This window comes from Podarcis melisellensis (assembly GCF_964234715.1).
Source record: "Podarcis melisellensis genome assembly, chromosome: 8".
NCBI lineage: Eukaryota > Metazoa > Chordata > Lepidosauria > Squamata > Lacertidae > Podarcis > Podarcis melisellensis.
The window spans coordinates 57,177,654-57,204,070 of NC_138540.1; the positions used below are offsets into that span (position 1 = coordinate 57,177,654).

A 26,417-nucleotide genomic window follows, 5' to 3' on the forward strand; every position below is an offset into this window, starting at 1 on the left:
GTGGGGGCTCTTCCTTTCAGCACTTCTTCCTGCAAAACTCCCCGCCGCCCCGCGTCCAAGTTCTTGGAAACACGCGCATTTCACATGGGCGTTGTGTGCGTGAGTTGCGCAAACTCTTCGGGCTGCGCAGTCTCCCCCCCCCCTCCGCGAGCTGGAAGGCTGGCGCCACAGTCACGCCTCGGCCCTCCCTTCTCCCAACTGGCTCTCTCCTTTGAGGCCTGCAGGGCCAGAGCTGGAGGTTCCGCTGCAGTGAACCCCGCTGCCTCCCCCTTTCCTCCCCCTTTCCTCCCCCTTCTCCTCTCCTCCCGCCTAGCGGTCGGCAGCTACCCAAAGGGGAGCCCCGTCGGTGCGGCCGCGGACTCAGCCAGGAGAAGAAAAGCACTCTGCACGTGTTCAGAGGCCCTCCCTTCCTCTCCTTTCGGGCCACGTGCCTCCCAGAGGTCCCTCTCCCGGAGACTGGGCAAATTCCTCGCTTGCGCCTGGAGAACCCCGCCGTCCAGTTGGGTCAAAAAAGACCACTCCGTTTAGAGCTTCGGGTTCTATTCACGTAGCCCAGTATTTTCAGCACCGGGACAGCTCCTTCAGCACCGGGAACTACCGCCTCCTTCCCTTCGCCTAGCCGGCATGCCCTCGAGCATGTACAGAGTGCCTTCCCCCTCCGCCTGAGCCTCAGGGGCAGGGCTTGCCGGGCAGAGGGCGTGCCTTGCTCCGAGGCTTGAGCCCCGGCACCTCTCGGCCGCGATCCTCCCGCAGCAGCGGCGGCAGGAGCAGCAGGCCCCCTCCACGCTCCCCCGCCCTCCCCGTGTGGACGCGGCTGCACAGCTCCGCGCCAGGCAGAGCGAGCGGCGGCGGCGGGAGGCAGCGCCAGTCGGGGGAACTTGCGAGGAGGAAGGAGGCAGGCAGGCAGGCAGGCAGGCAGGCAGGCGAGCGCGCACCGGGCGTAGGGGGAGCCCGAGCCTCGCCGGGCGTGGCGGGGCGGCGGCGGCTCCGGCGGCTCCGGGTCCTACTCCTCCTGCACGTCCCCGCCGCCGCGGAGGTCCGGCTCCAGCTGCCGCTCCTCTCCGCCAGGAGGATGCCCCGGGCTGAGGGGGAGGCGCCCTCCCCGCCGCCGCCTCGCCCGCTGCTGCCGCCGCCGCCTCTGGAGGTGTAGCGGGCGCCGGAGCCGGAGCCCGGCTGGCTGGCTGGCTCGCCCGCCCGCCCGCCCAGGATGCTGACCTGCTGCCGCCGCCCGCGCCCGCTCCTCCCGCCGCTGGACCGACGCCGCTGCTCCTCCGCCGCCTCCACTGCCTCCGCCGCTGCCGCCGGACTCTTCCTGGGGCTCGTCTGGCTCCACTCCTGCCACGGGATGCCCCATGTCATCCGCATCGGTGGGTGAGACGACAAACCGGGGCGTGGGGGGGGGGGAGGGAGGTCAGGGCTCACTATCATGCTATCTCTTCTTTAGGGGGGGTTGTCACTCCACTTTGGGGCGATTTTATTGGGTTTGGGGCTTTCTGGGGCGTTTGGCTGGCAATAGGGGCGGGGGGCGACCTTGATTGATTATTTAATAAAAGACCTTGAAAACGACCCTCCCAAGACTTTAAAGACGGAGTCGAGATATAGATATATATTTATGCAAAGAACAGAGTTCTTTTGCTGGCGGGGGTTTTGTCTCTGAGCCAGAGGTGGCTTCGAGGAGGGGGGGGGCTGCCTCTTCATCCTCCCTCCTCCTTACTTTGGCTTGTCCCCTTCTAGCAGGCGACGGGAAGTTTGCCCCTCCCGCACCCCCACTCGTCCTTTCCCCCTTTCGTTGCCGGTATAGATGGAGCTTTTTGCAGGAAGCAAAGTTTGGCTTCTCCCGCGAGGCGCTTTCTGATCTGTGCAGAGTGAGGATGCTGGCTCGAGAAGATGCTACGAGGATGCAGCCTCGCCTCCGAGATGCTCTGGTCCAGCACATCCTGCGCTAAAGGGGATGCTGAGGTCCAGGCGCTGGCGGCTACATTTCCCTCTGTACAGGAGCCAGGTGCAAATGTGGAGTTTGAAATTTTGATGCTGTTTCCCAGCAAGCAGTGCTGCCTCTGAATGGGTTCCCCCCTTCCCCCAATATTTTGACAACTCCTTTCCCCCAAATATAGTACCAGATTTTGTTGTTGCTGCCAAGGGTGATGTCTCTTGCCTTTGCTTTCCACCAGCCGGCGCAAGGCTTTCTCTTCTTGCTCCAGGGGCTCAGAGGAGTGGGAGAGAGGAACAGCTGTAAATTTTTAGCCATGTGGCAAAGTGAATTCCAAAAGTCAAAGTATCTTTTTTGTGCCTTATTTAAAAGGAAACATCCCCCTGCCTTCTCTTCTGCCTCCTTTCCAGCATAGTTCAGTTGTGGTTCCCTTTGTCTTTGGAAGTTCTTGCAGGAGATTTTGTTGCTTGGCATGGTGCAGTGAAGAGAGGGCAGAGGCAGCTCTGGTACCAGGACAGCCCTTAGGATTCCTGAGGTCAACACTCTCCCCAGCTAATAGAATGTGACCCCTAGGGAAGTACTCCTGCCCCAGTGAACAGAAGGGGAGTTGCCTAAGAGCACGGTGGCATTTGTAAGGGTATCTCCCTACCCCCTGTCTCCCCTGGAAGCAGCTGCCTCTAGGCTCACACTAGAGTTCCTTTGTTCTTTGGCCCAGGAACAGCTGAATTGCCTCCATCAGGGAAAGGAGCCAGAATAGCTACCCCACCAGAGCTGGTGTCTTTGACAGAGGTGGGATTCTGGTGAATGCCTCCCCTCCATTTCCCCCCCTTGTTTTCCAAGTGTCTGTCCAGCAGGCTGATTTCCAACTAATGTGAGGTCTGGCTTCTGGTCCAGTACAGGTGGTCTTTCCAGCCAAGCTCTCTGCAGTGCCTGTGGGTTTGTGCACAGTCCACACCATCCCTTGAGGATGGGGTAGCCCCTGTTGTGCCTGAACATGGATCCTCTTTCAGTCCCACTCCCATAGACTGAGATGCTCAGTGTTTGCTGGATTGGGTAGGCATCAGGACCTGATGTTCCATTGCAACTGTGCCTGCTGTTTGGCTTCACCTGATGGGTCCATTTTGTCCTGGGATGGCTGAGTGTGAGCTTGGGGAGCTGGAAAACATCAAAGGAGCCCCCGAGAGCCTTGGCATGTATGTCACCTGAGGAAGGGGCCTCTTCATAATGCAGTGATTTTTCATAAATAAATAAATAAATAAATAAATAAATAAATAAATAAATAAATAAATATCTAAGATGGTTGGAAGGTCAACAGCCTTTTATGAGCTCTTGTACTCATGCTATGGATGCTTCAGGCAAATGGGTCCTATTTGATGCTTAATGTATGCTAACTCCAAAAATGAATGTGCATTTGGGCTGTGGGAGGGGGGAGGTTGTTCATCTACCCATGCACCATGCTGTGTTGCTTTCATTGACAATTTGAGAGTGTACAGGTTTAACCTTGGTTGTAAACATGGCTGGAACAGAAATCCAAGGAATTTGGATGCTTGATATACTGTTGTGTTTGTGCCATTCAAGAGTGGGCACATGGCCCCCTTTGGATATTCGAAAGGGGAGGGAGCTGGCCCAGCTAGCTGAACTCCACCTCCTGTGGTGTGGAATTTTCTCTGAGGTGGAAAGGCACTGGTGGATTTGTAGAAAGAGCAGAGAAGAGCTTGTAGTTTGCAAATGCTGTGGATTCTACCTTCTTGTTTGGATGGATTATTTTTAGAGGACCACTCAGGTGTGTCTGAGCCATTGTTTATTTCCCAGAGCTCCCTGTATAACTGATTTTCAAGGATGGAGAATAATTTTCTAAACTCTGCTTTTCAAATCTGGCTTGGCTAGGCTTTCCCCTGGAAGCTGGTGGAAGAAAACTGCTTTAATTTTTAAAAGAAAAAAAGGAAATATGTTGTTTAGATTTAATGCTTTTCTATGTAAAAATCTCTTTTCTAAAAATGCCACATAAAAGAAGAGAACTGAACAGCCAGAGGGACAAGAGAATTTGTAGCAACTGCGGCAATTTCAGGTTTAGATCAAAGTCAACACAGCTTTCCCGTGCTGAACTGTCATTTTTCCTTTTTAGGAATGCTACAATTTCATCCTTCCCGCTTTCTTAATTTCATTTCTTTGTCCTTTTGTGCCAACTTAAATCAGGTTTTACAATAAACTGAGTTCTAAAAAATCAGGAAAGTTGTTGAATTTCAAATAGAACAGCCTGGTTAAATGACAACAAGGCATGATTCTGAAAAAAAGGAGACGGCTTGGAGTGGGGAGATCTGTGGTTCTGTTTTTGCTGAAATCATGGTTTTTCTCACTGAAAGAGAAAATTCCAGTACTTTCCTACATCGTTTCTGAGTTATAAGCATTGGGTTTAATCAGCATTGCATGCAAACAGAGGGAGATGTTTTTTACTGGAACATCTTCATGTTTTCTCGTGCAAATGTCATGCAACTTTGAGCATAATCTTTCTTTGAGTGCGATTTATTATGCCTGGTGCAAATGTAATTGCAGACACAGGATTGAGGATTTCAAAGGCAACGTGGGGGTAAATCTGGAACAGCCCAATTGTCTTACATGAATATTGGCTGGTGTAAGTGAGGTGGCTGCTGGTAAGTTTGCAAATGCAATTGAACAAAGTATTGTCCTTTGGAGTGAATGACTCCCCATGAAGCAAATTCATTTGGCATTTATGGTTAAATCGCATTTCTTGCCTGCCTTTCATTCATCCGAAGTTTAAAAGCCTTGCTGAGTGATGCAGCAGCAAGTCTCTGCTCCCCCTTGTGCTGCCTTGCAGCCTGTGACATCGCAAAACCTCAAGAAACATGGCAAAAGCTTCCCTAAAGGAGACGGCGAAAGCCTCTCCAATTGCAAGAAGCCTTTGGACGTCACATTTGATTGCTGTGGCAAATCACTCATCTGATTGAAGCATCAATTAATATTCCGCCTTGTTGAAAGAGGTCAAATATATGCAGAGGCTAAAAGGGGAGGCAACAGAGTCAAAATCTGGGTGAAATCTTAGACTCACAAGAGGAGTGTCTTGTTGCCATGGATCCTTGGGTTTCTGCAGGTGGCCGGTATCTCTCCAGAGTGTGATGATGCTCCTAGGTGAAGCATCCATCTCCCTTCTGCATTGTCCTACATGCACTGTGGACTTGAATGGGAAAATTGGTTTGGACCAAAACACAATAGCTGTCCGGCACCTTGCCAAAACGTAGCCACCAGCAGCCTTGGTGTTCTCCCACAGACGGCAAGCTTCTGCTATATTTTTCATTATTATTATATTTTTTTTGCATAGAAGCACTGACAGCTCGCCTCACCCTAGCATTCTGCAGATTGGCGGTTGGAAAGGGCGCATATTGTGTTTTGTGTACACTGTCATCGTAAGCCCGGCAAGAAAGGGGCTTCTTTATTTCCCCCCCCTTTTTTTTGCTCTTGGCTTGTGAGGCAGCTGGGACGAAGGCCACAATGCTGGTTTCGAAACAAACAGGCTGAAATAAGAGATGAGTTATGCTAATTTGTGACTGAGAAAGGAGGTTGTGCCATCAATTGTTTGGATAAAATACAAGTAACACAGAAGGGAGGCATGTGGGCGGTTGTAGTCTGCCGAAAATAAAATAGTTCATTGATTATTTTACAGAAATGTGTTGTGGACAAATTCAATTCATAATTACATTTCCTTGAGAGGGTAGCCTTTTTCTGGGACTCATTATTCTGTTTGGCTTTTCTTTTTAGAAACATCGCTTCCAGTCATCCCCTCCAGGGAGATTTAACAGCGTTTCCCTGATACCTAACCCCCCTTTCCAAATAATAATTTCACAATTGAAAACTGCAGTGTTCAATTGTGTCTGGAATTGTTCTGTGAGAAAAGAAAGAATCTGGAGGAAAGAGTCAGATATTATTTTATTTGGCTTGGATGTGATGAATAGCTTGGAGAAAATCTTGTTTCGTAGGGTGGCTGGAAGAAGTGATTTAGAAGGTGGATGGTGCACTCAAGCCTTTAAGGAGTGCAACAAGTGTGTGGGTGTGTAGGTGTTGATGTGACCACACTCTGCCTGGTATCAGGAGATGAGTGATCCTGGAGAGCAATGCTTCCCCCTTCGAGTGTGTGTGAGAATGCAGCATTCCACATTCCTTGGGGGTTGTGTGCAGAGCCTCTCCTGATTCTACACACCTCGGATCGACCCACCTGCTTGCTCACTTGTACTTGCCACGCTGATCTCAGGAGCTGCAGTCAGCACTCAGAGGCAATGCCAGATTTGTCCCACTGTAAACCTGGATTGATGCCTTGAAAGATGACGACTTGGCTCCCAATTTGTGGAAGCGTAATTGAAAATCGATGCTATCGAAGTGAAACCGGTACGGAGATGTTTGCAAGATCAGAGGTGATCTTGTCAGGATAATTCCTCAGAATTAGGGCTCTGGGCCAGCGAGGCTTGATCACTTTACATTGGTGTGCAAGCAAGATTGGGATCTCTGCCTGGATCCCCCCCTCCTGCCAACCGCAGCAGTGATGGGATGTGTCATCACAGCCAGCTGGGGACATAGCGCCTGTTTCTAAGTTTGTGTCTTGGCGAGTGTTAAACAATGAGAGAGGCACGCTGGCGGCAGCCACGGCCGTTGATACAATAAAGCTTAGCCGTACTGGAGAAGACACAAACTGAATGAAGATCAATATGTCACCCCTCCTCCCCCCGCCCTCGCACACTCTCCCCGCGCAAAGCAAATAGCTTCAGACAAGTGGCTTCTCACCACCTGGGAATGGTAGGACCAAGTTAGAAAACATTAGCTTGAGGAACTGTCCCTTCCAGCTCGGAAATTCCAAATGCCTTTAAAAATCCTTTTAAAACAAGAGATGGAAGCAAACAGAGTGAAACACAAGTCCATTCAGATTCAGGCCAGTGTACAGGAAGAGATGCAGCGCCAGGCCAGGTCTGAAAGTTCCCTGATGCCCCGGGGGGAGCAGGGAAATAGCTCTTTTTAAAAAAGACCAAATGGTATTTAAAATACTAGGAGGACATATGCACATCTAGCAGATTATTATTTTTTTTGTCATGTCAAAGGAAAAAAATGCTGCAATGCTTTGCCATGTCTGCTTTCCAATAAAAAATAATAAAAATAAAAAATCTGTATGTAGATATTGATATTTAGGTCTTGCTGGTGCAGATTACAAAGAGCCCTTCCAGAAGCAAAACAGCGAACAAACAATGAGAGGCTGCTTTTGTGAATACAGCAGCCAAGATTAAGGCAGGCCCAAGTGTATCCATGCATAATATGGATTTAGGTTTTTTCCTTGTCTCTCCCTTCCCCTTCACTTAATTCTGTGATGTGGATTTAAGCTTCCATAAGCTCAGTGTGTATGTAACCATCTACCTATTTTAAAATTCTCCCATTTTCTAACCAGCGTTAACGTTCTATTTATTATTGTTTCTTGTTTTTTACTACAGTTCTGTGAACCACCCCGATATCTTTTGATGAAGGGCGGTATATAAATTTAATAAATAAAATAAAAATTAAATACAGTTGCACCCTACTTTTCAGGCTATAGATTCCGGCTGTTGGTGGCAGCAGGCTGTGTGTGTGTGTGTTTGTGTGTAGAGCCTAGCTTAATCAGGCTCTGAAGTGGCCTTTGCCTTCACCTCCCACACCCCAATTCTCTCTCCTGTGCATAGATGTCATACTTGAAAAGCTCAAAGGATCATTTAGTGACATGCATGTAAATGCTGCGTCGCCGTTAAATTTCCGGGCTCTATGGCGTGCAAATGCAAAATTGGGACGATGCTCTTGGCGCATAATGGAATGTTACCTGCCGGTGTGGAGTGAGGATGGAAGCCATCTGTCCCCTTCGCAGAATCAGAAACTGCATCCTCCATCTCCCCTTCTCCTGTTGATGCTTTTTTTGAGGATTGATTTCATATCATGTTTTTGAAACACTGTATTTTCATAAGAAACGAGAATGGCTAATTCTCTGAGGTGGGGGGGGGGGAGATAGTTCCAAAATTGCCTCCCACCCTTTCTTTTCTTCTCAAACCTGATTCCCAAATGGGTTTTTAATTTCAGGTCACACAGTCATTTGGTGATTTCTGTGAGGTGAGAATGAGGCTGCTGGGGTGTAAACTGTAAGATGAATTTCGAGCGAGAGTGTCATTGTTGCTTCTTTGTGGCAGGCAAATCTAATTACTTAATCCCTGCTCTCTTGAGAACCATCTACGTGGATATTAAGGTTTGGCAGCAGTGCAGGAAACAGGGCTGTGGTTGACGTAGGGTTTGCAAAGCTCAGAGTCAGGAGCGCAGTGGGAGAGTCAGGCGGCTTTCTCTGTCGGCCACCCTCTATTGTGTCGTGGGCTGTGATATCGTTAGGGTGGTCTTAAAATTTAATTGTTGCAAGCGCAACCCACCCCAAGTGATGAAAATGCGTTAGAGGACACACTTGCATGGACTGATAAAAATGAAAGACATTAATGCTTTGGCTGCTTTTTCCAAATGTGCTTCATGCCCAACTCAAACGCCATAAACTGGCTGTTGCATTTGTAAGGAGAGCAGAAAGACCCAGGACTGTTTCTTTGCACAGATGCAGACGTCATTTCTAATCTTCTGGCAAACTTATCCTGTTTTTCATACAACAGGAAAACCATATTGCTCTTTCACTTTGCACCTTGAATTCATTTGCATTTGTTGTGTGTGCATTTTGCTCCCGAGGACGTGGTTTTATATTAACTCTCCTTGATTTGACAAAATCCTTCTGTCGCCCACCTGGCAGGGTGACTCTTGCCCTTTTCACATGACAGCTCTTAAGCTCCCGTTGTGTTAATAATGTCAAATGAGAGGGGGTCGATCTGTTGCAGACACCACAGCAGGTGTTTGAATGGCAGCTGGTGCTTCAGGTGTGGATGGTCAGCAGAGGGCGCTGTGCTTTGAGGACGCTTAACATGTGTCCTGATTTCCACCCTCCTACCTTTACCTGCCAGATTCCCTTTGCAGTTGCTGAATGATGCTTCTTGTTGCTTTTAAGGGGTGTGGTGAACTTCCACCCTCTTTCACCATCTGGAGTCTACAGAGCCAGCAGGATTTCTGGTGCATCCTTGGAGAGACAGGCAGGGAAACCCCAAAGAGCAGAATGTCCACAGGATATGCTTAAATAGGAATTGCATAATATCACACTTCTCCATGATATTTTTGCAGTCATCATTGTAATCATCATCATTATCTTGTTGGCAAAAGGTTTTAATGTGCTTTCATGTCACTGGCAACTGCCTTTGTTTTCACGTGTTTCCACCCCAAACAAATGTTTCCCCTCTTTTCCTTACTGATAAAAAGAATAATAATATCACTGGTGAGAGAGACTAGGTACAGCTCACATGTTGCACATTTTGCAGATTATTTATTTACTTTTATTTTTTTCCTCGTTTAATTTTATAGGAGAGAGGAAAGCAGTAGCTCTTTAGGACCACAGGAATTCCTATCTCCTGGTGTCCAAAATATCTCATTCATCAATCACAGTTCTGACTTCACTCATAAAAACTCAACAGGAGCAGCCAGGCTGGCTTATCTCACCCAAATTGCTTAGGGGGGTGCCTGTACATTTTGCTTCATAACTTTCCTTCTAGTATGGATAAAGGCTCCCCCCCCCCCTGAAAGCTCAAGAGTCTAGGCTCACTTGCAGGCATGGGCCATTACAATTGTACCATTTGCACCATTATAAATCCGGCCATGCTTCTTCTGATCTTCCACAGTCATACATTATCCATGCTTGCAATCCTGGTGTGGAGGGATCACTATTTAACCCAGGCAGCTGGTGTCAAGAATGTCCATGTCTGATGGTTCCTCAGCATCACTGGGTTTAGAGATCTGCTGGAGGGTTCTGCTCCTCACACTCTTTCTCTGAGGAGACCTCAGGCTTCAGGTCTGGACAGGGATAAACTTTGAACAGTCAGGCTATTGAGAGGTTCGCAGCTAGAGATTTGGTCTGAATGGTTTCCAAAGAGTTATCTGCAACCCTGAGATCCAGAAGCCGGTTTTTCTAAAATAAAATGAATAATGAAAATCAGAATGTGGTTAACCAGTCACCCAACTGAGGGTTTTGGGCTGCTTCTTCACTTCCCACATGAACTTGCCTCTCAGCTGTGGACATTGGAGGCTTGTTGTGCATCATAGAATCATAGAGTTGGAAGGGACCACAAGGATCATCCAGTCCAACCCCCTGCAATGCAGGAATCTTTTACTCAATGTGGGGCTTCAAACCCATGGTCCTGAGATTAGGAGTCTCATGCTCTACCAACAGAGCTATCCTTCAAGGACAATGGTTGGGGTAGGGCTATTTGGGTGGCAGTACCGGAATTGTTTCTGTGCGCTGCTCTGGTTCACCAGAAGCAGCTTAGTCATGCTGGTCACAAGACCTGGAAGCTGTACACCGGCTCCCTCAGCCAGTAAAGCGAGATGAGCACCGCAACCCCAGAGTCGTCCACAACTGGACCTAATGGTCAGGGGTCCCATTACCTTTACCAGAATTAAATAACTCCCACCACCACTGTGCCCAACCCCAAGGTGCTTAGACTGACCCATTCTCTGTTGTCTTTTAGGCAGGGGACGGATACATTTTTGTTCTAGTTTTTTCATGTATGTAAATTTTGTCTTGTTATGGGGCTGATTTTGTTTGGCTCTGGGCTTTGAATGCTCTTTTTAACTGGGTAGTTATCCCATTGTTGTAAGCCATCTCGCAGGTTCTTTTTTGAGCTGAAAGTTGCTACAAATATGTTTTATAAATAACACGTTTTGGAGCTTGCTGTAGGGTGGGACTTTATTGCCTGCGGGGCTCTCTTCATTCCCAGATCCTGCTGTCATCAACACAACTTTCACAGAGACCAAATCCCTCTTGGGAATAGCAGTGGGCAGCAGCCGCTCAGGGCCGCTTGAGTTCCCTGTTGCTCTGGAATGAGGTGGAGGGGTGGGGATGCTGCTCTGTGCACCAGGTAAAGCCCCTGTGGCTGAACATTGGGGACCCAATATATGGGGTGGGGTGGGGGGAATTTCAAAGCCACAGGTTTGAGAGAGGGCCAAAGCAGCCTGTTTCGAAAGCACCCAAAATGGAACACGATGCGAAAAGAAATGCCCGATGTAGACTGTGTGTTTTCCCGCTTAATAAATAGACGGCTGTCATCTTTTGTCTCTTGCAATAAAACAGTAAATAAAATATGGAATAAGCCACGAGCTTAGCTGAGTTAGGGAGGTCTGCTGGGACCTGGCATCAGACTCGCCTGCTACTATTCTGCAGTGAATTTAGAGTACTTGGGAAAGCAGTCGTGGGAGTTATTTTAAATCCCACCACCTGGCCATGCCGGAGGAGCTTCTTGGAGGAAGTGGGCTTATGTAATGTTTCCAGGCACTGCAGTAGGAGGCCCCCCTTTTATTACTTCCACTTAAATATAGATATTTATATATTGTCCTTTTGTGCAACCGAACAGAGCTTATTCCCAAGTAAATTTGTTGAGCATAAGGGCAGCAGCTACCAGCTCCATTTTATCCCTCTAGTTGTGACGGTGCTATTATTTAAGTGATTTTTTTAAAATGCAAAACTGCATTTTATGCTCAGAGTATTTCCTCCCCACCATACCCCCGCCTCCGGGTTGGCAAATGGTTTCTTGGTTTTTGTTTTTGCTGTGCCATATCAGGAATATAGAAGCAGCTGTAAATCATTGAATGGCAGTGCGGGGGTGGGGGGAGCAGAAAAGGCTTTCACTGTGCAAGAGGGCTGAATTGCTGGCCCCACCCTTATGTGGGATACAGGTATCAACTGGATTGTGCATTTCTCTGAATTTTGCAATGCAATTTTGTTTCCAAAAATAGGGGGGAAATGCATGTTTTATATAGAAGTGTATAAAAAAGAATATTTATTTTTTTGAAGGGGAAATGTATTGAAGAGCATAATGAAATACAACAGTGGAAGCATTTATTCATTTTATTTCATAAAATTTATATGCCGCTTGATTATAGAAAAAACCTCAAAGTATGAGGATAAAATCCATATAAAACGAGCATTTTTAAAAATTTGCAAAAGTGGTACAGAACAGACCTAAGACCTCAGTCTGTGCAAAACTGCCATGAAACAAAAATAGGCTGATCTGTCCTCCCTGAAATCTGTCATTCCCCCTTGCACACAGGAAACATGCCTCCTCCCAGTTTGAAAGATGCTGTCCTGCTTGCTTCTCCACTTGGATGATGGCATACAGTGGTACCTCAGGTTACATACGCTTCAGGTTACAGATTCCGCTAACGCAGAAATAGTACCTCGGGTTAAGAATTTGCTTCAGGATGAGAACAGAAATCGTGCTCCGGTGGCGCGGCAGCAGGAGGAGGCCCCATTAGCTAAAGTGGTGCTTCAGGTTAAGAACAGTTTCAGGTTAAGTACGGACCTCTGGAATGAATTAAGTTCTTAACCTGAGGTACCACTGTATCTGCAGGCCTAGAGGTGCATTAACTGTACTTTCCACCCTGCACATGCTTTAATCCTCCATGCCTGCAGCTGTGACTCTGGCCCTAATTCTGCCCCCAGGATGAGCCCAGTGGACAGCTTCAGGGGGGAGATGGTACGTGTGCAACCACGGCAATGCCATTCCATGCTGCTGCTATTTTGTTTTGTGCTGAGGACTCTAGGAGCCACTCAGTCTCTGCTGCCACAAAGGAAGGGTTACAATCCACAGCAAACAGGCGGGACACTGGGAGTCGGGAAGGGCTTTGCAGAAGTAGTTGTCTTTTTTATGATGGATAAAGGAGGACCTGGCTGCCCCTTGGGAACAGCTGGGTAGGAAAAGGTCTAGAAGCAGATTTGGATGAGAGAAGCAAAATGGGGGCAGCAGAGAACATGTGAGCACAGGGTTGAGAAGGGGATGTAGGGGAGACTGGGAGGGAGGGAGGCAGACAGGTTCTTCCAGCGTCTGTAGAATATTTCAGATGCATTGCATAAAAAAGTCATGACTTTCTGCATCTGAAGCTGATGAAAACACAACAGAGTGTTCTAAATATAGGGGGTGGTGTTGCCCCTCTCTGATTACTGCTTTGAGATGAAAGCTAGGAGATTTTAGCACTTCAGATAAATAAATGAAACCGTTGGCATACCAGGTCTTGGTGACCCATCGCGGGGGATATTTTCAGCCCTGATTTCTTAGGCTTCTCTTGGGAAGTTGAAAAGTGCAGCTGAGGAACTTGAGCTCATCAGGGAAGCTGGAAAAAGCCCTGTGGCTCAGAGATAAGAGACCGGGGCCCTGAGTCCCAGGCCAGAGTCACCGCTGCTGTAGCTTTGTAGATGCTTTCTGCCATTACTGAAGCCAGCAAGGCCAGGCCTGCAGCTTCAGCATATAATATGAATTGCTGTTACTCTGAGTAAAATCAAAGACAGTCCCCCAGGAAGTCATGTCCCTTGGCAAGAGATTTCCTCTGTAGATGTTCCTGGTAGAATTGCTGCCCCTATCATTTATTCATTCATTCCTCTAGCATTTGCTAGTGAAAGTGGATAGGCCTCCCTCATAATGCTAGAACTCAGTGGGGTCATCCAAGGAAGCTGAAAGTTAGGAGGTTCAGGACAGGTAAAAGAACAGCTAAACTATGGAGTCGGTCCCCCACAAGCTATCATGACGGCCACCAACTTGGATGATTTCAAAAGAGGATGAGACAAATTAGAGAGAAGATAGGATTCTCAGAGGCTGCTAGCTACCATTGCTATGCTCAACCTTCACTGTTGGAAGCAGTAATACTGGTTGCTAGGAATCTCAGGTGATGCCAGGTATATTATTGTGCTCAGATCCTGAACATTGGTTGACCACTGTGAGAACAGGATGCAGATCTTGGTGGTGATACAGCTGCTGCAGGGCTCCCCCCCCCCCCGCCGCCCTAGTATTCAGGGGTGTCAACTTGAATAAAATATTGTGGGGGCCCAGGTAAGTCCTGCCCTGCATAATTGACCATGTGACGCAGTGCAAACACACCATTTGAACGGGAATACCAATCAACTTTGTGGTGGCCCGGCCCCCTCAAATATTTTTTGGCCCCTGGGAGTTGGCTCCTATGCTAGCATCCTACCTGTGAGCTTTGACTTGGCTTGGATTTGTGCCCCAATGCTTTCCCCTGCGGCCTATATTCTTACCCAATAACATGCAGGGCATCACTCCCTAAGGCTTCTGTCCTGACTCTCGCTGGGCAAAGGACTTGGGTGGAATCTATCCAGTAGCACATTCACAACTTCATCCCCCTCATTAAAAAAAAGTGCAAAAGCCAGGAGATGGAGAGGCCAGGAGGATGAAAATATCTGGGGCTCAGCTGGCTGTAAGCTGGGTAGCAATAGGGGTAGCATAAGAGTTGGCCGTAGCTATCTCTTATCTACTTTAATTAGATTTTTAAAAATTGTCCTAGGTGTGTCATGTGGAAGGTGCCTGTTCCCAAATTTCTGAGATGGGGGCACATTCCTACCACTTGCAGCACCCCCCCCCCAGCAATTAGCCACATATCAAGGAGCAGCAATCCTCTGGGAGAAATATGGGCTTTTATTCAAAGCCTTTTATTTGAGAATTTCTGACTGAGGTCACCCAGTGTGGCCCACATGTCTTTCTGGGGGTTAGCAGTCAAGTGAACATGCAAAGCACTTTTCTCTCTCTCTCTTTCCCTTACCAATTGTAGCTTCTTCAAGGTTACTTGTTAAGATGTGTTAAGATTCGAAATAATGGCTCCCTCTTTACACATGTGGGAAGTGATGGGCCACCGTTCACCTTCCATGCTGGAGAGTTTCTGGCCTGCCCACTACAGATTTGTATTTCTCTGGCCCCTGCCTATTTAAAAAAATACCCTCTGCTTTCATGGGGCATGCAGTGATTTATTGAATAATCAATTTCTTTATCTACCTAATGCTTTCAAGTAATCGATCAGTGCCAAAGCAATAAATCCAGGCTGTGATTTCAGCTCTCTCTCGAGTGTCCTGAGGATATTTTGCTAAGAATGACTTGGAGTTTTCCATGTTCCCCACTACTCTTTAGTTTTCCTCTTCCAAGGTCTTTTGTTCAAGGCACATAAAGACAAAGCCCACAGTGTGTATGCCCCTTAGACATTGTTGTTTGCAGGGCTGAGGTTGGTATGCAGTCGTTTAAAGGTTGAATTAAAGGTTGAATTGATTGGTGGGAACAAGTTTTAATTGATGGGGTCTGAGACTAAAGGCGACTTTCTTGCTGCTGTTCCTTCTTTTGGGGAGGCTGTTTCATTCTTCCTGCTGTGCCAGGAAATAAAAATGAAAGGTGACTCTGGTGTCCTCAAAAAGAGGGGCTGGCTTTGTACATTAAATGGCAAGATCTTACCCCATTTTTTAATGTTTAAAACGTTTGACAACATTTGTTTTTAATTATTTCTCTTAAAGCAAAGAGAAAGCACCTGAATTCTTCCATCTCTCTCTTTCCTGTATGTTTATTACACTCGTATTCCATCTTTCCTTCAAGGAGCTCAAGGTGGCATACCTCTCCCTCTCCCCATTTAATCCTCACAGCAACCTTATGGGGTAGGTTAGGCTGAGTGACAGGGAGTGACTCAAGGTCACACAGTAAACTTCAGGGCTGCCTCTGCTTCCCTGGCTGATCAGGATATTCTCAGGCACTGCTGTGTTCCAAAGTTCCCTTATTACAAAGAACAGGTGTATTCTGGGTCCACTGTTAAATATGTCCTGCTCTTTGGGGCTTGATGATGTTAAGGCTTATGTAAAACTTGGAGCTTTCCTTTTGAGGAGGCAAAAAGCTTGGGTGTGCCAGGCTCAGTGGCCACTGGGGGAAAATCATGGGGTGCAAGCATGTTTCTGGAGGACATCCCAAACCTTGTGTGATTTTCAGCACAATTTTTAATGTGACTCTTCCCATTAAGAACATAACATAAGGCTGTAAGAAGAGCCTGCTGATCAGGCCTGGGGCCCCATCTAGCCCAGCATCTTGTTCTCACCATGGTCAGCCAGAGACTTCAGTGAGGACCTCCCAAGCAGGACCTGAGCACAAGAGCACTCTCTCCTCCTATGGTCTGCAGTAACTAGTATTCAGAAGCATTGCTGCATCTGACACTGGAGGTTGTATATTGCCATCATGGATAGGAGCCATTGATAACCTCATTCCTCATGAATTTGTCTAGTCTTCTTTTAAAGCCATTCACATTCATTGCCATCACTGCCTCCTGTGGAAGTGAGTTCCATAGTTTAACTATGTGGTGCATGAACTGCGTTTTGACAGTTTGTTCCTGCATGGACAGTGCAACTCTCTTAAATCCCCCATTGATTGCTAATGGGAGGAAAGAGATATTTTCTAGAAAAGTTTTGCAAGGCAGGATTAAAGAAACAAGTGTACACTTGCTGAAAACAGAGATACTGTTTTCAACTCATAGAAATAAACAAAATTCATAGTGTAATCCCTGTGCATGCTTACTTAAAAGTCAATCTCATTGAGCTCAGTAGGTTTTACTCCCAGAATGACCCATGCAGAGCTTGTCTGAGGCCTGGGGTGGGAGTCTTGTACTTGGCAAGTGTAAGTCCAGCAGGCTCCTGGCAGGACCCCTGGTCAGCTTAGCCCTCCAAGGCCCGGGGCAAGCATATGCTGCTGTCTCCTCCCCCCAGGCTGCATGGGCCTGCTCCCAGAATTGCCACTTCAGTTGTTCAATAGATGTTGAAGGATCCAAGAATATCTGAGCCTCGCAGCAAGACTAGTGCTCACTTTAAATTGCACAATATGCGGGGCAATGACCGCTTGCAGTGACTTATCTGACCCCGAAACAGATGCTAGGTGTGGCTTGGGGAGTTCATTGTGTTCCTGAGCCTTCTGACTTTAGCTGCAGACTTGCCCTACAAAGGAAGGATCTAAGTTAAACATTCCCAAATGGAAACGGTCTTGGACAGCTTTGTTCCCAACAGATCCCCATGTTAGATGGACCCTCGTCCACTGTTCACACAGCACTGGAGTGTGTTGCCTGTTTTGCTTGGCTGAAGGTTCAGCTAAAAGAAAGTTAGTGTTTGCTCTGTTTTGTCATATTGAAATATTCATGTTGCTCTGGCTACTTGGTTTTGGAGTGGCAGCATCTCCTTTCCTTGCTAAGAGGCTGTTTTACATTTTGAGTACCTGGCTTCTGGGGCCAGATCCATTTCTCCCAATTAGAGGGAAAGCAAATTGCACACTAAAAGCTGTAACCCAGCCCAATTTGCATCTCATTACCCATAATACTGTCCATTATGAATTCACATTTAATTTTAGTACTCTTTTTTTGGAGGCGACTCACAACCTAATTAAATCTTCCTTTTACTCCAGGAATATGTTGTTGTTGTTGCTGCTGCTCTTTTCCTCATCCCAAATGTCCCTTCTCTCTCTTTCCACCTCTCTGCCAACAACAACAGCTAAGACATGGCTGGAGAGAAAACACAACACTTGTGGGAATGATGGCTTTGGCTGATGTGTTCTGCCACCATTTCATCATGCCTTTAAACAACATTCCTGCAATGTTCTGGTTTCCCAACCAAATCCAAATCCTGCTTTGGGAACTTGAGTGGCTTTTCTCATCTTCTGCAGGGAGGAGTCCCAGGTTCTCCTCTTACTCAATGGTAACTCAGGAGCAGAGCCACTGCTTTCCATGTAAAAGACCCCATGTTCCCATCTGAGACCCTGGAGAGTCAGCGCCAGTCAGTTTGGACAATACTGAGCTAGATGGGCCCCAATGATGTAACTCAGGAAGCAGCTATGTGCCCCAGTCACACTGCCATTGTGTTCAGGTGCAGGGCAAACTGAAGAGGTTTTCCTCAGACCTTTCTCAAAATGTTCAGCTGTTGTTCTCCTTTCAGGGGACTAGGCCAGGGATGGAGAACCTGCAGCCCTCCAAATGTGGTTGGACTCCAACTGCCAGCAGCCCAAACCAGCATGGCCATTGGCCAGGGTGAAGGAAGTTGGAGTCAAGCCACACCTGAAGGAGCACAAGTTAGCCAGCTCTGGAGTCTTTTCACAATCCAATCTGTTGTATCAGAGAATATGCAGTAAGAAAATGTCATTGTTGATGGTGCAAATTTGCAACATTCTTTCTCTGTCGCACCATTCTCAATGTTTGATATTTTGTCTCATTTGCTTCTGCGAGCCATGGGGGAAATCCTGCACTTGTGTTAAGTTCCTTCCCAGCCCACAGAGCAACCTTTTCAGCAACTCTTCATCTTGTCTTGGACACACTTGCCCGCAAGCTTTCAAGCTTAAATCTGCAATCAAGGCCACTTCCTGTGCTTTGCCCTCCTTTGTGCATGTGTGGAATAGGGGCATCGGCATAACACCACCACTAATAAGACACTCACACTTGCCAGTTCAGGGAAACCATTTGGAATCAGTTGGCAATGATAAATCATTGATTAACATGTAGAATTCCCACCACCACCAATAGCTATTTCACACGCTCAGATGACAATTTCATGAATTGACAGGATTACAGACACTGAGAAACCAAGCAGGTATTGCTCATTGGGTGAGGGCACCCCCACCCCGACTTTGGCATGTACAGCAATGCTACTTGAAATGCGGGGGGGACGGACGGGGACAGATGCTGAATTTTCAGTTGCTAGCGTGTACATAACCTGTGTTTTCCAGAGGAAGATCTTTGCTCTTGTCTCTTGTGTTATAGCACCCACCAATACAGTGGTACCTTGGTTTACGAACTTAATCCGTTCCGGAAGTCTGTTCTTAAATCATAGCATTCTTAAACCAAGGCATGCTTTCCCATAGCAGCGGGGGACTCAATTTACAAATGGAACACACTCAACAGGAAGCGAAAAATGTTCTGCTTCCAAGGCAAAGTTCACAAACCAAAACACCTACTTCTGGGTTTGCAGCGTTCATACATCAAGGTACCACTGTAATCCTAATTCCATACTACTAAACCCTCAAATTAACACCATTCCTTCAACTTATGGTTGTGAATGGATAACTAGGACAACACCAGGTGCCTTGTAATTTTCTCCTTTTGCTGCTGCTGTTGTGGAGGATGGATTTTTCCTTACTCTTGGGCTGTTCTTCAAAACTTGTGTGATGGGGCTGGGTGCCTAACAGGCCTCTGGTAATGAGGATATGAATCTCAGTCAACTTCTTCTTGAACCTGGAGCTGCGGATGCCTTTGAGAGAGCCTCGTTCTCCTTCAAGAAGTTGCTTTGTTTGAAATGGCTACAGAGATCTCTCGTCTGTTGCAAACACATTAATTCTCTCCTTAAAGTGTCTGACCTTAAAGGCCATCTTGCCTCTGGCTTGCAGTGCTGTGATCTTGCCTTTCCTCTGCAGCTGGCATCAGGTACTTAGCATTTCTTTCATATTATAAAGAACACAAAAGGTCGCTTCCATTTAAGACGGGGCACTAATCCAGTGTTTCCCAACCGGTGTTCCGTGGCACACTAGTGTGCCGCCGGACGTTGCCTAGTGTGCCGTGGGAGGGAGGCGGACGAGTCGGGCTAATCCTCCGACGAGCTCCACCTCCAGACCCATTGCTCAAATCCTTTAACCCAGGAGGGCGGGGAGGGGGGGGAGAAAGAGAAAAAAGAAAGGGTGGGAAAAAAGAAGGGGAAGAGAAAATATTTTTTTTAAAAAAGGAAAGAGAGGGAAAAAAGCGAGGGATGGAGGAAGGGGAATAAACAGAAGGGGAGGACAATGAAGAGGGGCGGGGTTTGGCAGGCAGCAGATAACTGGGGAGGGGGGCGCGGCTGGCGGCGGCTCAAGGCAGGAAGGGAGGAGCTGCCTCGCGGAGAGTCTTGGGCTGCAGAGATTTCCCGTTCAGGAGCGCGGGAGGCCACGCCGTGGATGGGAATCTCCTCCTCCTCCAGGAGAGAGGGTGGTCCGCCCCACCGAGTCGGGCGTGCTCAAGCGTGGGAGCCTATAGTTAGAGCTCAGCTCCTTTTCTTGCCTTCCCCGCCCCCCCACGGAGCACATTTTCCTCGCCCCCCAACCCCCGCATGTAGAATAGAAGCCCTACAGCCTCCACGGTGCACAAACTCTCCCCTCTGCAACGAAGCGCTTTGTTGCATATCTTTGGTGAGGTTTTTAGGCAGTCTTGGTGCACCTTAAATCAGCGCTAATTGCGCCTGGACGCAGTATTTACTTCCGAGTAGGCCCCCCCCCCGGTAGCACCTGACGTTGCTATTCGTATCATCAGGTTTGTTTGTTGATAATTTAATTGTTTTAAAAGCATCATGCTAAAGAGCTCTCTCCCACCCCCAGACCCTTGGGCAAAACAGAAACACACACATACACAAACACAGAGATTGAGCCCTGCAGGTTTTATGAAATGAATGGATTCTGAATGCCTGTTTCAGTGGCTTGTCCGCCTTAGGCTGCTGGGCCAGACACCTGTTACACGGTGCAGTCCGTAAGCTGTGAGCGCTGCTACCTGCCGCCGAGACCACGTAACGACAGTCTTGAAAGACCTACATTGGCTCCCAGTACCTTTCCGAGCACAATTCAAAGTGTTGGTGCTGACCTTTAAAGCCCTAAGCGGTTTCGGTCCAGTATACCTGAAGTAGCGTCTCCGCCACCATCGTTCAGCCCAGACACTGAGATCCAGTGCCAAGGGCCTTCTGGCAATTCCCTCACTGTGAAAAGTGAGGTTACAGGGAACCAGGCAGAGGGCCTTCTCAGTAGTGGCGCCCGCCCTGTGGAATGCCCTCCCATCAGACATCAAAGAGATAACCATTACCTTCTATGCTGTTACTATTTTTTTATTTTTTTTTACATAAGTAAAAAGTGACCTTTCCCCATCTGGCATGGTGGTGTGCCTCGAGATTTTTTTCATGAAACAAGTGTGCCTTTGCCCAAAAAAGGTTGGGAAACGCTGCACTAATCATCGCAAAGCATTGGTGCCTTGTTGCAAATGCAGCTGGAAAGCATTCCCGATGCCTTCTGGATAGGCCGTGTTTCTGAGGACAGTTTGACTAGATTTAACATTTGCTTGTCAGTTTGATACACCACACACACACACACACACACACACACACACACACAGAAAGACAGGGTGACATGCACCTTTGCTGTGATATTAAGGTCACTTTTGTGTGGCTGACAGTCCCTTTCTGTGAGTTTGTGGGGAACGCATTTCCATATAAATGATGACAGTTTGCACCAGGAATAAGCTGGAATTGCATATTGTTGTGATGATCTGCATATTTGGAAGAAGATCTGGAGAAACCAAGGAGCTGGTGTTTGCGCGTGTGTGATCCTCAAAGGAAATGGACCTGCCTGTTTGGGAAAGAAAGACAAGTTTGTGGAAGGGATTATTGATGACCGTTTCCCAACAAAAGTGCGTGTTTGCATTTTTATTGGAAGAAAACTACTTGTAAACCACAGGGGAGCCAATGAAGTTTTTCTTTTAAAGCCATGTTGTATGTTTTATGGCTGTTATAAACCATCTGATTCAATTTATAATGGGGATAATTACTCTTGAAATCAGCCATTCTGGGTAATAATTGGCACATTCAAGAGAGAGCCACCTTGAGATGTCAGCTGACAGAATCTGGAAAGTAGAAAGCAGCTGAGATGCCTTCAACCTCCAAGGTAGGAACCTACAGTAGTAGCTCTACAGGTGTTTTGGGACTCAAACTCCTATCAAGTTTTGCATCCAGCTGATTTATGGTTGCCTATATTGTTGAGCCCTAGGAGCCTACGCAAATTGACTCAGAGAAGTCCCAAGGGCTGAGGAGGAGCTTGGATTGGTGACACATGGCCCTTCCCTGCTGCAGTGTGGGGTTTTAGAGCAATAGAGTTGTAGAATTGGAAAGGAAACAAATGGTCATCTAGTCCAACCCCCTGAAAGACAGGAATCAAAACTCAAGCATCCCTGACAGATGGCCATCCAACTTCTGCTTAGACACTACCAATGAAGGAGAGTCCATCACATTCTGAGGTAGTCTACTCCACTGTTGAACAGCTCTTACCATCAGAAAGTTCTTCCTAATGTTTAGCTGGAATCTTCATCATTGTCATTTGAATCCATTGGTTCAGACCCGGTCCTCTGGAGCATCAGAAAACAAGCTTTCTCCATCTTCCATGTGACAAACCTTCAGATATCTGAATCACCTCTCAGCCTAAACATGCCCAACTCCCTCAACTGTTCCTCATCAGGCTGGGTTTCCAGACCCTTGATCATCTTGGCCACCCTCATCTGTATATGTTCCAGTTTGTCAATGTCGTTTAAAAACTGGTGCCCAGTACTCCAAATAAGGTCTGACCAAGGCAGAATGTTATTTTTTAGTTGTTTAGTTGTGTCCGACTCTTCATGACCTCATGGTCCAGAGCACGCTAGGCACTCCTGTCTCCCACTGCCTCCTGCAGTTTGGTCAAACTCATTTCAGAAGCTTCAAGAACACTGTCCAACCACCTCATCCTCTGTCGTCCCCTTCTCCTTGTGCCTTCAATCTTCCCCAACATCAGGGTCTTTCCCAGGGAGTCTTCTCTTCTCATGAGGTGGCCAAAGTACTGGAGCCTCACCTTCAGGATCTGTCCTTCCAGTGAGCACTCAGGGCTGATTTCCTTCAGAATGGATAGGTTTGATCTTCTTGCACTCCATGGGACTCTCAAGCGTCTCCTCCAGCACCATAATTCAAAAGCATCAATTCAACCAAGGCAGAATAGAGAGGTACTATTACTTTGTTTGATCTGGACCATACACTTCTGTTGCTGTAGCCTAGAATTGCATTAGTGTTTTTTGCTGCTGCATCACACAGTTGACTCATGTTAATCTTGTGGCTTACTAAGACCCATAGTACTGCTGTGAAGCCAGGTGTCTCCCATGCTATTTCAGTGCATTTGGTTATTTTGAATGGGACTTTACTTTTAAGATGCCTCATCTGGTCCTTGGGATAAGTGCCTTGAGTTCTGACTGTGCAATTGCTCTCCTGCTGAAAATACTACCTGAACCTGAGGCCATAAATCTGGACTTTGCTTTCCCTCGCTACTTCTGTGCTTTTCTTCTTGTTAAGTTGCTTCAAGTACCTTTGAATGTCAGAGAATGTGGCATATAAATATTTAAACAAACTTACAATCTTAGCTTAGAGGCAATGTGGAGTGAGTAAGTATCTCTCTCTCTCTTATTTCCGTTTGAAAGTGTTTGTGTAGTAACTGCATCTTAATAAAATAGCCTTTAGATACAATTCCTGGTTTGCCTGGAGAGACAAGAATTCATTCTTGTTCTCTGACATCTTCCATTTACTGCTGGTTTTCCACAGAGCCATTCTAGACTGTCAGAGTGCAATTGTAAGCATTTTTAAAAAGTATATATTTACATTCCACCTTTCCTCCAAGGGCTTCAGGGTGGCCTACAGATTTCACCCCCATTTTATCCTCACAACCCTGTGAGGTAGGTTTGGCTGAGAGGCAGTGAATGGCCCAAGGTCACCCGGTGAGCTGAGTGGGGATTTGAACCCTGGTCTCCCAGGTCCTATTAGATCACTCTAATCACTATACCACCACTGACTCTCAGATGCAAAACACCCATTGAATTCAGGGGAGCCTACTCCTCCCTGAGTAACCATGACCAGGAAGACACCTTGAGAGGAAGTGTCACAAGCCTGCTCTAGCACACACCAGAAGGAGGGTGCATAAGGTCACATTGGTTTGTCTCTTACCTGCACCATGTCCCCTAAAATTGGCCAGCAAGCCACCTGATTTGCTATACAAGATGGTTCTAGAGGGGCACTACAGGCCAAGGAGTGCTCAGGAAACTTTTCTGCACATGCTCTAATACAGTGGTACCTCGGGTTACATACGCTTCAGGTTACATACGCTTCAGGTTACAGACTTCGCTAACCCAGAAATAGTGCTTCAGGTTAAGAACTTTGCTTCAGGATAAGAACAGAAATCCTCCTCCAGCGGCACGGCAGCAGCAGGAGGCCCCATTAACTAAAGTGGTGTTTCAGGTTAAGAACAGTTTCAGTTTAAGAACGGACCTCCGGAACGAATTAAGTACTTAACCCGAGGTACCACTGTACTAGAACTTGGGGGTGTCCAATGAAGCTGAATATTGGAAGATTTAGGGCAGATAAGAGAAAGTCCTTCTTCCCGCAGGTGCACAGATAAACAATGGAACTCAATGCCACAGGAGGCAGTGATGGCCACCAACTTGGATGGCTTTAAACAAGATTGGACAAACTCATGGAGTAGAACAATGCTATCAATGACTACTAGCCATTGTGATCTTCCACAGTTGGAGGCAGCAGTGCTTCTGAATACCAGTTGCTGGAAACCACAGGAGGGGAGGCAGCTCTTGTGCGTGTGTCCTGCTTGCAAGCTTTGCACAGGCATCCAGTTGGCCACTGTGAGAAGAGGATGCCGGACTAGATGGGCCACATAAGATGCAGCAGGTTCTTCTTATGTTCTGCCTCTTTCCATTTTTTATTTTTTTTTTGCCTTGATTGGCAAGTGAGAGAACCGGAGGACAGTGCCCTGGACCCCGCTGCATGTCACATTTCCCTGTTCTGCAAACTGAATTTTCTGTGAAATTGTTTGTTAGCATTACAGTTCCACAGCTGTTTCCCAGACACAACTGTGCATGTCACACATAGTAATAATAGAATGCCCTTTAAAAACTACCTGTAGAGGGAAAAGAGGGGTGGGGGAGGAGAGCCTGTAAATTATGGGTAGAATCATTTGAGAAGGTGCTGCTGAGAGGTGAGCACTCAGATTTGAGAAGCTTTTAGTCTCCTGTCTGACCAATTTGCAGACTGTTTTGCATTTTTCTTCAATTACTTCAATTTATCTGAGTGGGCTCCGTGTTGCAGCATTTAACAGCCCATTGCTGGCGTCTGTTCGGCTTCTGGTGGCAATGACTTTTGCAGGCATCTTTAAAACACACACACAAAACGGTGTCATTGTGTGTGTCTGTGGTGGGGGACAGTTTTGAGACGTTGAGGGATCAGGATATGGGATCAGGGCCATAGCCAGGATTTAGGTTGGGGGGGCCAGAACCTCAGTTAGTGAAGTATTTTTTTTGATTTACTTGATCTGAGAGGGGGCAGCTGCCCCCATGCCCCCCCTTTGGCTACGCCCATGTGTGGAATGACCCTTGCTTATGTTTAACCCTATTCCTGGATGATGCTTAAGACTGAATTTGCACCTGCAGCTTCAACTCTGGGATCTTTTCCTGTTTCAGTCACTGCACAAGTTAAATGCTTTTCCTTGTATAAATGTCACCACACACCTTCAGTTAGTGTGGCAGAAGATCAGTCCCCACTTGCCTCCCCGGGTTTCTGGCCTTGTTCAACCAGGCCTTGGGCTGATTAACATCCTGTATCCTTTTAAATTTGTTTGTGGGAGGCTGTGGGGAGAAAGAGGGAGTATTGTTTTCTTCTTGTATTTTGTGTTTTTATATTGTATTTTTATCCTGTGAACTGCCCTGAGATCTACAGATGAAGGGCAACGTAATAATTTAATAATAATCAACAACAACAATGACAACAGATCGAACCCTAGGTATGGTTTCAAGGCGCTAGTCCCTGCTGCTGAAATCACAGGCAGGCTGCTCCTCCCCCAGTCCTGCTGTTGCTTTGTTGACAGCATGGTCTGCCTTAGCATCACGCCTGAACCTAGACCAGTGGTTTGTTTTTCTCCAAAGACAAGGATTCAAATCCCAACTGAGTCATGAAGCTTTGCGTGTGACCTTGGGCCAGTCTCTCTGTCTCTCAGCTTAACTTACCTCACAGGCAGTGGCATAGCTTCACGCTCCAGCACCGGGGGGGGTGGGGGGTGGAGAGCAGGTGGGGACATGTTTGGCGTGCATCCCAGGGGCGTGGCTCGCATCCTGGGGGCGTGGCATGCTGCCTATGGGGGCGTGGCACCCAACGTGGGGGGGGGGTCAGCCGCGATGGCACCCCACTGGGATTGCGCTGCCAGAGGCAGTGCGCTCCTCCCGCACCCCTCTTCCTCTGCCAGTGCTCACAGGGTTATCATTGAGGGTAGAAATGAGAAGGAGGAGGAAATTGAATATCGCACCTTGGGCAAAAGGTGGGTTACAAAGGTGAGATCCAATGTGGTGTGGCAGTTAGCATGTCGGACCAGGACCTGGAGACCAGGGTTCAAATCCCTACGCAGCCAAAAAGCTTACTAGGTGACCTTGGGACACTTAGCCTCTTAGTCTAACCTACCTCACAGGGTTGTTGTGGGGATTAAATGAGGAGGGGGAGAATCATGTAAGCACCTTGAGCTCCTTGGAGAAATAATTAAAAATGTAGTAATAAGAAATATGAAAGCAGCCTTGCATCTGAATCTGTGCTCATGGTTTGTTTCTCTTCAAACAAACCATGGTTTATCTGGAGAGGAACAATGCATGGGCTGTGGTTCTAAGCCAGACCATGCCTTAGCTATTGGGGAAAGAGCACAGTATCCGCTATTTCAGCAAAACAGTGAAGCACCCTGCATGTTTGCCTTTAAACTATGATTTAGTTTAT

The 26,417-nt window shown here is 47.4% G+C and overlaps 1 protein-coding gene across 1 annotated transcript in view; it reads left to right on the top strand.

Moving 5' to 3' along the window:
- Positions 1-1,183: 1,183 nt before the first annotated feature.
- GRIK3 (glutamate ionotropic receptor kainate type subunit 3) overlaps positions 1,184-26,417 on the top strand; it is a 190,072-nt gene continuing 164,838 nt past the window's right edge. The window contains exon 1 of the mRNA XM_081923043.1: positions 1,184-1,367. Within this exon, the coding sequence (XP_081779169.1) occupies positions 1,208-1,367 (160 nt within the window). The 5' untranslated portion in view covers positions 1,184-1,207. The remainder of the gene's footprint in view (positions 1,368-26,417) is intronic.